This window comes from Ylistrum balloti, unplaced genomic scaffold, assembly GCF_031769215.1.
Source record: "Ylistrum balloti isolate Yb309-2 unplaced genomic scaffold, AGI_CSIRO_Ybal_v1 Utg370038, whole genome shotgun sequence".
Classification (NCBI taxonomy): Eukaryota; Metazoa; Mollusca; class Bivalvia; order Pectinida; family Pectinidae; genus Ylistrum; species Ylistrum balloti.
Genome location: NW_026782097.1, coordinates 296,991 through 308,785, shown reverse-complemented (window position 1 = coordinate 308,785; position 11,795 = coordinate 296,991). Strand labels below are relative to the sequence as shown.

The 11,795-nt window shown below is 34.5% G+C and overlaps 1 protein-coding gene across 1 annotated transcript; it reads left to right on the top strand.

Moving 5' to 3' along the window:
- Nucleotides 1-564: 564 nt before the first annotated feature.
- On the top strand, nucleotides 565-11,055 carry LOC132548947 (solute carrier family 28 member 3-like). The gene is made up of 11 exons (XM_060212849.1): nucleotides 565-672; nucleotides 1,128-1,522; nucleotides 2,427-2,571; nucleotides 3,357-3,548; nucleotides 4,838-4,999; nucleotides 5,157-5,282; nucleotides 7,174-7,295; nucleotides 7,457-7,640; nucleotides 9,248-9,502; nucleotides 9,676-9,856; nucleotides 10,491-11,055. The coding sequence occupies exons 1-11, from the start codon at nucleotides 565-567 to the stop codon at nucleotides 10,508-10,510; spliced, it is 1,890 nt and encodes a 629-aa protein (XP_060068832.1). The 3' UTR covers nucleotides 10,511-11,055.
- The last annotated feature ends 740 nt before the right edge of the window (nucleotides 11,056-11,795 follow it).

Genomic DNA, 11,795 nt, shown 5'->3' with positions numbered 1-11,795 from the left:
CTCATGTATAAGATGTTTACTTCATTTCCGTTAATGTTTTGTGTACGACTTTTTTTGTATTTTAAAGTTCTGGTGACATAGAGTGGACCCCCGATAATCCAGACAACTTCGTTCCCGGTCTAAATAGTCTGGATTATTGCAGGTCCACTGTAGATTCAATTATTACGCATGTAATGGGTTTGATTTCAGCCAATATCCTATATTGACCAATTTCCTGCAGCTATACGGTTTGTACATCTCTTGTTCCATTTCAACATCTTTTTCCGTCCTTGTCGACGTACCGAAACTTTTAAACATTTTGATCCAGACATTGATATTCATGAATGTTCTTGTATCTTTTTCAAACCTTTAAATAGTGTAGCATCATTAAATGAACCACGTAGCGTTATCGCTGGTGAAAACCCACACCCAAATTTTTTTTTTCAATAATATCTGTCACTTATATTTTCAACTCTTAAAAACATAGCTTATAAGCGGAACTCAAAATTCAAATGGTACATTTACACACATTGATATGTTTAACCTCATTTTAACAACAGCTAGGAATCAGGTATAAAAGTAAAAATGAATCAGGAAAAGGCAGTAGAGATGGTCACCAAGGATTGCCTCAACGACAGGACTGATGACCATCTTGATCGGTTGATGTCTCCCGAAGAAAAAGTGAATGAAAATGTAAGATTTGTTGTTTGTTGTTGATTTTAAGAGGAAGGTGAGCATTGAATTCCTTGCGTATATCACTTGTACCAATCAAAGTTCAATAGAGCAACTGCTCATAGCAAGAAAAACATACATTCAAGGAAGATTGCAAATGAAGAAACATGACACTCAAGCCACTGAGAATAAGCATATTTACACTATGTGTTGAGTGGAAACTGAAACCCTCAAACCCTAATCACTAGTGGTCTTGGCCTAACTTATAAGACTGAAAGCCGATATGTAAGATTGAAAGGGTGCAGATGACCCGTTGATATGATAATTCCAATTCTGTGCATTTATATGTGTTCCGCTAAATGGTAGGGTCGATTTTTTTAACGTGAATGCGTCAATTGCAGATCAGATTTTGGTCTATGCGATGAGAGATATGTCCATTAGACAGGTTTATAATAGTACACGTAATTTATTTGCAGGTTAATTGTTCTAACACCGAGGATGCCGACTTGGAAACAAGCAACAGCATCAACGACGACAGATCGGGTCCATGTTCATCACCACTCGGGGTTATCATCCGGATTCGGAGGTCCTGTGATGCTTGTTGTCAAAAAAACCAATCAAGATTTAAACAAATTATCACGGTTATTCTAGTATTAGGCTACCTTGCGTATTTTATCTACGCCATGTTGTATAGGTTTGGCGATGAAGGTTCGGTTCGCCTGATGGTGGTTACCGTTGTCGTATCCGCAGGATTTGTCGTCAAGTTCGTCTTGAAAAAGTCTTGGCCTTCAGTGTCTTCTTCATTGCAGTCTACATGTTGTTTCAAACGAATCAAACGGCAAATTGGAAAACGACGTCGACTTTTTCAACGGTAAGATTCGTTCCAGTACGTCTGGCTTTGGCCTGTTTGTCCCGCTCTCAATTTGCTAGACATGCCGTGAAAACTACTAAACATCTATTGATTAACCTCATTTCTAATATGCCGAATGTCTTCTAGATATATTGTAAATGTAATGTTACTTTCAAGCTGGTGAACTACATTTATATGAAAGATACACAGATGTATGTAGACATTGCAATTTTTCATCAACCTTTTTTCTGACAACTTCTTACTTGCAGTCCACTAATTTAGATGTTTCTTGATGCAGATGGTCCCAAAAATCTCATTTGGAAACTATGTTATAATATTGTGATATATAGTTCGAAGTCAGAACCCAGTCATTTAGCATTTATAGTAAACAGCATTAATACGCTCTAACTTGGGTTGCGGGTGACGTAAATTAAGTAGAATATAGATATCTGGTCTTATTCTCCTAGTTTTTTCAAGAATAGTCTTGCTTTGGTTTTCTTCTTTAGTCAGATTATACCCCAATTCCCCTCCCTATATAGTAAAAGGTGTTTGATGAGTTGTAAAGACCGCGCTTTACATGGCAGGTGCGCTTACTTTTTCTAAACACCAGATCTAATTCTCCTTGTTCCTTACTTTTTCCATACTTTGCCATAGTTTTATCGCAGCTGAACTTGAACTGTCAGTATTTTCTTCTTTGTTTTCATTGCCATTATTTGATATATTCATCACTAAAATAACGGTTTATGAACGTCGAAAATTCATGAAAACTTTGCAGTATTGTTTAATAGGCGAACAATTAAATTTCACTTTAATGAACCAGGGATTATTCTACATTAACATAATTCTGACTTATTCTATAAGACTGCAGACTAAGTTTTGACATGCACAAAACAGCATAACAGAGTGTCTGTTTATTTTATTTCAGGCTTGCTAGCACCCTCGCGATTCTCGCTATTTTCTTATATGTTTTGGTCGACGTGTTCATCAAATCTCCGTCAAGCATCGTCTCAGCTGTTGGAATGTTTGTGTTTATAATGCTTATGTTCTTTTTCTCCAAAGATCCAGCAAAGGTATGGTAAAATGCTTAATTTTCATACTTTTATAAAGATTATCTGAGAACAAATATATTACAAATCATTACTGCGCTTTGCATCCCTCTTAACTGAATTATTCCGATCTACTTTTATTACAATCTAAAGTAATTGTCACTGATAATGTCCTTGTCTTCTTTAATATCCTTAACTGCTTTCTGATTTGTAGCCAGGTAAATGACGAATAGACAAGATTGCATCTTTATTCTTGTCCTAGTAATGCATTGGTGACGCGATAACTGTAAACACATCATCTGTTTAAATAAGACACACATTTGTTCCGTTAGATGTGAATCTATAAACGCTTTCTTGTACCCTACCACAGCCATAGGCTAGATGTGTTTGTCCAGGTCTGGGGTACTCATGCTCTGTTAATATTTCTTCCACAGGAATCTGCAACATGACTCTTTAATTTTGTCTCACTTTCGTTCGTCCTTCTAAATTGAATTATGAACTTTCTAAACGAAGTTAAAGGAAATGAAAATGGGATTGAATAAGTGTTAAAAATCCAGATCTAAGTTATTGAAGCCGTATTACCATGGTTACTATTAGCACATTTAAACTCGGAACGCAATACAATAATATGTATAACAGACATTGCTGACAACATATGTAACTATGATTGATGTATTCATTCGATAGTTAGCGGAACAACCTTTGCTTTGGGGGTCTACTTTTTCAATTATTTTGCCTCAATCCTGGCTAATCTATTGGATAGGTAGTATGGCATGCTATGATATGGGGACAGATTTTTTATTTTGTAGGTGGTGTGGCGGCCTGTGCTCTGGGGACTTCTTTTACAGATTATCTTTGCGCTAATTGTTCTCCGCTCATCATGGGGATATGATGCTTTTGATTGGCTAGCACACCGAGTAACGGAATACCTTGGTCATTCTGAAACTGGAGCCAATTTTGTGTTCGGACCTGCCCACAAAGAGCATCTATTTGCATTCACTGTAAGGCTATAAACAAAGTTTTATTTTGAAACAGATGATATTTGCATTATACCGTTTTAGAAAAATACAAACAAATTCAGTCATAAGAGAGCCTCAAAAAATCATTCTTTGTTTTCAGGAAAATACTAGAGGCTGTAATGTGACATTAATTCTGGTAAAAACAACATATTTTTCAATGTCATCAAACAATGTTTTTTTCTGGTATTGAATTACCAGGTAATACCAGTATCAAGTAACCCATCGCTAAACTTCATGTTGGGTATTGATTCTAAATGACACTTAAGTGTTAACGGAACTTAGTCAATACGTAAATAAGAATGAACTCCTAAGTAAAAAAAATCCAATGTTAAACTGTTTTCTGAAAGGTTTGATAGATTAAAAGCAAATCAATTATATATGTTGTTGAACTATTTTTTTTTCAGTACAGACGTCAGAATATGTGTAATAGGAAATAATTTATTTTTACAAATTGTTCTTATTTTTTTCTGGATCACAGACTTTTTAACTGCTTTTAACTGCATAACATCCAAAACCTGGAAATGTACCAAAGTGAACTAAATCTTATTCTTGACCATCATCTCGTATTAAAGGTTTTCAGATGTTTGGATAGAAAAAAATTCTGTGATACTTTTCATGATGAAAAAGAGGGGGTCACGGTGCTTTTACTTTTGTAATTTTCACCTAAATAGCCAGTTATTTCCATGATCAGGAAACACACTGAATCACTTGTTTTCGGGTCAATTTCCACAGTTATACTCAAATGAATTACCATAGCAACCATAAAACGTTGATAATGTGGACATTAATAACCAAATTACGCCGTCAACAACGCCGCCAAAAACAAAGTAGTCCAATAGCGAAATTTCTTCAAAACGACAAAAAACTCTATTGTTAAATAAAGACTACGAAAGTCCAAGATATCATGTTGAAATTCATTTCGTGTTGAATTTTGTCTTACTTCCGGTCAAACATAAATGAATTCAGTATTAAGTAAAAGATAAACCATTATCGTTTTAAAAACCAAATTATCAAAATACAACACTATTATCACTGTAAACATACTTTACGATATTCGTTTCACTGCTTAATATTTTTACTGCAAATGAATAAAAAAACTTTCACTTTGATAAGTTTACCAGTGTTGTAGTCTACGATATCTTCGCAATAATTCGCTACACTATTAAACTCATATTTATATATAGTTTTAGCTTAGACTTATTAACCAGATAATTAGATTAAGAGTATCAGAAGGACATATAATTGAGAATGAGCTATAATATTGTTAACAGGTTCTACCAGTGATCATTTTCTTCAGCGCCTCTATTTCAATCCTGTATTACCTGGGCTGGCTCCAAATCCTCATCCGGGCACTTGGCGTTGTTATGCAGTATAGTCTTGGTATTTCCGCCATGGAATCTCTGCACGCTGCATTTAACATTTTCGTCGGTTGGGTAAGTTATCTTGTAGAGATATATCGAAACAAAAGTTAATTAATAAAAAGGAAACCATACCTATTATGTAGAATTTTCTACATGTTAGAGTTGTATAACACTGTTCTTGCCAAATTTTCAAACTACTGTTTTATTTTGGAACATATTAACATTTTAGGGGGAGACAACCACGTTTCTGCATCCATTCTTTGATGATATGACACTCCCTGAACTACACACCGTTATGACTAATGGATTTGCAACTGTGTCAGGAAGCACTCTTGTTATCTACCATATGTACGGGGTAAGACTTGGTACTCTGAATTGTGTCCAATGCCAAATTATTCAGGTCTTTTAGGCAAAGTGCAAACATCTAATTGATTTCCAGACCGTTTACTAGCATCTGAACAGTTCTATACACCTATCTATCGAAAATTCTAAGCATTGGTTAATTCACCTCGTCTCTTGATCCTCACTGCTGTCTGGTGTCATTTTCCTCCGACAGTTTTTGCGTTAAATCTTGTCAATCAGAATAACACGCTTCCATTGTCTTCTATGGCTTTGATGTCAAGAATTGATGCCAAAAAGTGTCAGTTATTGAAATATGAACATGAGTCTTCATGAATAAAGTGGCGTACATATCTACTAGAATCATATACAGGCTATGGTAACAAAGAAAACAGTCATTGTATCAACACAGCTAATTATTACATCTTTTTCTTTATTACTTGTGCTATGTTGATGAGCCGTATGATAATCTTTGGTAACAAAAATATTTATCATACTAAGGGTAAAAGACTTCTGGACACATTGCACTTTTACGTATTGATTGTTCATCTTACTGCTTGAGTAGATTGATGAAGGGAAGTGACCCTCATGCAAATGAAATGAACTATGAAGCAATTTCCACGCAAACAACAAATTAATCATTTCGAGAACACCGACACTTGAATACACTTTCAGTTTATTCTACGATACAATGCATGGTTACTTAATAACATTGCTGTAGTCATCGTACATCTTTGCGCACATACGGAACAGCTACTAGCTAAATTCTCTCGTCACCAGGCAACACAAGATACAGTTTTAAAGAGTGATAGGATTATTGTTATAAATATATAGTGAAAACAGGCATTTTAAAATTTTAACTTCGTTTTCAATTAATAAGAAATATCTTTTGTAATGAACAACATTTCAAAGTCTTCTCTAGTACTTTTTGTATCGTGAAGCAGTAACAACGCTATGTAATTTGGTTGGATGTCCCATTTTTAGCATTTAGATCACGTTAATAGTAAGATCATTACGATGATGGCATGAAAGCTCACAATGGTAGTGTTTTGGAAGGTTTGAATTTTGTGAAACGTGGTTACCATCCGGCCGAAGCACCTATGACGTTGGTTAAAATCAGCCGCTAATCAATTGTTACAGAGCGTAGGGAGGTTTTGTGGTTGCCATAGTGATGTCATTAAGAAATGTTCTATTTCTTTTGTTGTTGTGTACCTTGATTTTATAATAGGACGTACCATTACCTGACCAAGATTTACATGGCGGATGCCGTCGATGAAGATTAAGTTGTTTACTCTTCCGGAACACCTGGTCTTATTATAATTGTACTTTTTCCAGAAGTCTCCATGTAAATCTTTCTTCTGTTGATATGTCCTTGTTTTTATTCAAATTGGAGTTTGGATTGATTATGTTGACATGTTGGTTTTTCTTGTATTGTCGCTCAGGTCATCGACATAAGAATTTCAAGAGTTATAAATACTTTTTTTCATTATTTTATTTTCTCATTCTTCACTGCTTTATGCATTAAGCTTGCCCTTTTCCTTTGATATGTTTAAGAGCTGTTTCACGCGTCAACACAAATACAGTCTACATTAACAATGTCAGAAAACGACACATAATCATATCCTTTGTCCGATACAAAAACATCTTGTCTAATTCTTTTACTTGAAAAGGAAATGATTTGATTTTACGAGCTTCATCCAGACAAAGTTAACCAGAATTGTGAATATCATAGTATATCTGCTATCTTTAATCACTATTCATGACCATAATGTTTCACTAAGGCAGGACACGAGTTATCTTCATGTAGCATGACATTCCATGGCCAAAAAGTAACAGTTTATTTTAGGCTTTGACCTTTCCTTGAGTTCTACAGTGTTAGATATCTCGGTTTCTTTTTACATCAACAGGCTCCTGCTAATCATCTGCTATCAGCATCTGTCATGTCGGCTCCAGCAGCTCTCGCCTTGTCGAAGCTCTTTTATCCGGACGAAAAGATTAGGAAATCAAAGGTTAACATGGACAAGAAAGGGTAAAGCTTATAATAAAATTACACAAGTGATTAATTTTTTTGTGTAACTTTAGATTATGTAGAGTATAGCTATGTTATGAATCTCTCAAATAGTGAACAAATGCGTGAGACCATCCGTTATGCTAACATGTCTATTGCTAATAACATTTGGTTTCTTGTAGATATGGCCAAAATATCATAGATGCAGCGTCTATAGGTGCTATTGGAGCGACATCTATTGTCGCGTACATATTGGTGAGCGTGTTGGCTTTCTTTTCCTTGTTGGGATTCTGCAATGCTACCCTTGAGTGGCTAGGTGACCGCGTGGGACTCATCCCGCCTGACTACCCTGTCCTTTCATTCCAGGTAAATATTAGGTCCGCTATAAACTCATAACGTTTTCTCTTAATTTACTCTCGTTTGGTTTGTATTAAGGCGGCCCTAGCATTTCATAATTAACTCTACTAGATTTTCCTGAAAGACATAATGACTATGATACCTTGTAAATATGGTTGTTCTCAATCGTCTCAATGAGTTGTTGAATTTTAAAAAAAAAAAAAAAAAAGGGGGCCATTAAAATCATTGTATGAAACAAGCCCAATATATGAAGAAGAGTTATATTTCATGCAACACGAAATGTAAACACTATTGCAAAATGCCATGTACTCAAATAAGAATTATATATGACAGGAAACTTCACTTGTATTCATCATCAGATTCACAAAAGTACTCTTAATTTTCACAATTATAATCTTAAAAAGCTCCACACAAATTGGATAATAATTTCCTTTCTCCACACATTCCTTAGAGTAGATACGCCACACTAATCATTCTCCAGCTTGCGATAAATCACATGATGTTTTTACCAAACTTCTGGTCATTTATTCCACAGGTGCTCCGGTCTGATAAATTTCCGTTTATCCCAAACCAATTTACAAGCGTCCATCAGGTGTATGTTTCCTTCGATTTAAGATAGCATATTATTCATATTAGTTCGTCTTATCACCCAATGTGATATTACAAGTTTAGAACAATATGCGATGAGACAAATTCAATCCCCTGGTAGAAACTTTCACAGAATGAAAATTTGTTATCAGAAATGATTCACAATGCTGTAATATATTGACGTTTTACAACGGCTGGGAAAGATTAATTTTCCATACTATCAGTCTAACCCAGAGAATAGTCATGGTAAAGGACGAGTTAGTGTTCTTTAAACGTTGTGGTGTGAATTGTGTATATAATCACTGTCTTCACACCTTTATCGGCTTTATCTTGATATCACATGTCAAAACATCACAGACATTCCACATTATGGAGTTTCCCATCCACCAACAATGTGTTTTATGTGAACAGAAGTTGAAACATGGTCACAAAGTTAATTCAAACGATTACAACAGAAAATATTTTACCACGTTAGAGATACACGTTTTCTAGCTTTATTTCAGTAACTTTAAACAGTTTCAACGAAATAATGGCCGTAATTCCATACCCAGTATCACGATTCTTGTACAAGATATGGGCAATAACTGACAGACCAACAGTTGTATGATCGTCTTAATTATCTCATTTGGAAATATTTATTATGAAATATGAAGTAGGACATGGTTCATACTCGTTATTATACTTGTTGATTCAGTTGTTGTTTATCATGTTCTCATTTTGTGAACATGGCATTACAAAATTGGAATAATCACGTTTTTAATGGCGAGTTTCGCCGACGCGAACTCTTCCGGAACAACTGATCTTATTGTCTTTTAAGACATTTCTTGCAAATATTTTTCTTGCTTATATTTTGCCCTAATTCTATTGAATTCAAGTTATGGATTATGACGATGTTTGCATATTTGCATTTTTTGTTTTGCTTTCATATGTTCTCTATCAGTGGGCCAGCTATGTTCTTTAATAGTTCTCAGTTTTATTTAGTATGTCTGACATAATGATATCACAATGTTCCTTTGTTCTATATATAGTTAATATGCTCGTACCTATTATGGCCACTTGTCTTCTTGATGGGTGTGGAACCAGCAGATTGTCATGTGGCTGCCAGAATGGTGGGCATGAAAACATTCATTAATGAATTTTTCGCCTATGAAGATCTGGGTGAAGTGATAAGGAATGGCGAGAAATTCCGGAATTTTAACGGAACTTGGCACTTAGACAAGATTGGAAACATTATTATGGACACGCCCGGAAACGCTACTGTTCTGATTGGCGGTGTTATGTCAGTGAGTATGAAAATAGCCTTTTTAAAAGATGATACAAACTGCAAATCGTTAATGCCAGAAATATGCTATTTTCATTGTTAATTTTTTTGTGTTTCCTGTTTTAGTCAATATCTTTGTCCCTGACTAACAAAAGACATATGAGAAAAGCATGATGGATGTACTTGTCATTTAAGGCCCGATCTGAGGTTATAACAACATACGCTTTGTGTGGATTTTCTAATGTGACAGCGCTAGGCATTATGATTGGAGCGTTGACGGCGGTTGCACCCTCTAGAAAGGAAGACATTGTCAAAGTATCTTTCCGTGCTCTCATTTCTGGTTGTATGGCTTGTTTCATCACTGCTTGCGTGGCTGGTTAGTAGAATAAAATTCAAAACATGTTTCCATTTGGTATTCATATAATGGTATATATTACGTACCGAATCTTATTTTACGTTACCATCATAGGATTTTCATACTATTTACTTGTATAAAGATCGATATATCTGTAACTAAAATTGTGCAAAGAATCGCTCCTTTAAAGAATATTGATGTATATGCCCGTGCTGCTGTTGTTTCATATTCCTTCATGTGTTAATAACAATGTTCTGTATTCATTTCAACAGAACACAGTTCCAAGACATTAGACATCGTCTGTAGATGAATAAGGATTCAATTTTGTTGAATGATATTTTGATTGAAAGTAGTTGATGCAGAAATGATAAACCAGTAAATATGGATCTTTATTTGTAATAGATTATATGATTCTCGCCGCCTCTACAATTAATCCAATTTAAGAAAATATAAAGTTTCCCTTTCGCCACCCCTCTGTTTCCGACGGTATCTTGTTCTTTAGATCTAGTCTGTATGACGTCTTTGTTTATTTTTTTGGAAAAACAAACGAAAAGTTAAACGATTTTTTCTCATATCTTTTAAGTTCTCTTTATCGCTTACTCGAGTCAAAAGTAAAGTTTTTGTATTTGATGTTTATACATATATCTGTTTTCAGGTTTGCTAACAACAGCCTGATCAAACGTGCTTCAGATGACCTCGAGAACCTAAGAATCTACACCTATACATAACAGCGGCATGAGACCAGAATACATATTGCTTAGATCAATGAAAATTAGTTACTTTTTAATGATGCTAAACAAGTTTATGAAGAACTCAGCAACAGACAGAAGGCCTTAGTGTTGCAAATATTTTTGTATATTGAATTAATTATTTATATGACGTTGGACATATCTTACATTGTTTATTCCAATGTGAACAGATACACGTTGTAAGATTTACATGATCAACGAAAGAAGTGAAAAATACATGAAACGGAAAAGAGTTTGTTAAATGGTGGAGAGGAGACGAACATAACTTGAGGAAAGACAACTCTTACTTGTTTCTATCGTTTCATGGGATTCTTACTTTCCTTTTGTTCTAGTGCTCTAAAATATTTTAATACGTTTGTTAAAATGTAGAAATAATCTTATTCCTCGGACAGAATTGTGAAAACATCCTTTACCTTTCTAATTTACCTAATCAAACATTTACCTTCTTTGACTAAAAAATCTTAACTTGAAATAGACAATATAACATGCAACGACTTGCAAACGACTTTTTGTTGTGAGTTCAAATTTGCAAATATGGAGTTGTTATCTTAAAAAATGTTTTAAATATCTTACTCCCTTTGAAAAATCGCAGTCAATAATCGATTGTATAAAACATACAAGCGAATAGCACCTTTCAATGGAGTAAAAATTACACACAATATTCAGAATTAAATTACACAATACTTATGTTATCTTCTATGGTTGGTTATTATTGCTCAGAGTTAAAATTGTCAAAAATTTTGGGAAGACGAAACAAATTCGCATTTGAAGATATAACTGACAAGGTGCACAGGCTTAATTCCATATGTATTGAATGTTTCCAAAATTAAGTCGACTAAATATTCTTATCAAGAATTGCGCCAATACTCGATTGAATTTAAAGTTGTCAGGTAGCAGTAAATCAAACATTTTCTGACGATGTCTAACACCTGCATAAAATTGATATTCTGGAACAAATGCACTTTTTAATAATCCTAGTGTCTGAACATTAAAAACCGTTTTACACACATTTTTATCATTTGAATATAACTTGGGGAGTTGCGTGTTCAGTCTCTTTGGGTTTAAACCCGACGGTATTCGTCACTGAAACGTTTCGGTTTGAAACAATGTATAAAATGACAGTCATTGTTAGTTTTTAACGTTTTGAATTCGTCTTACTTCTAATGAATTTTTTTTTCAGTTTGAAAAAAAATATTTGAGCAATTGTCAAT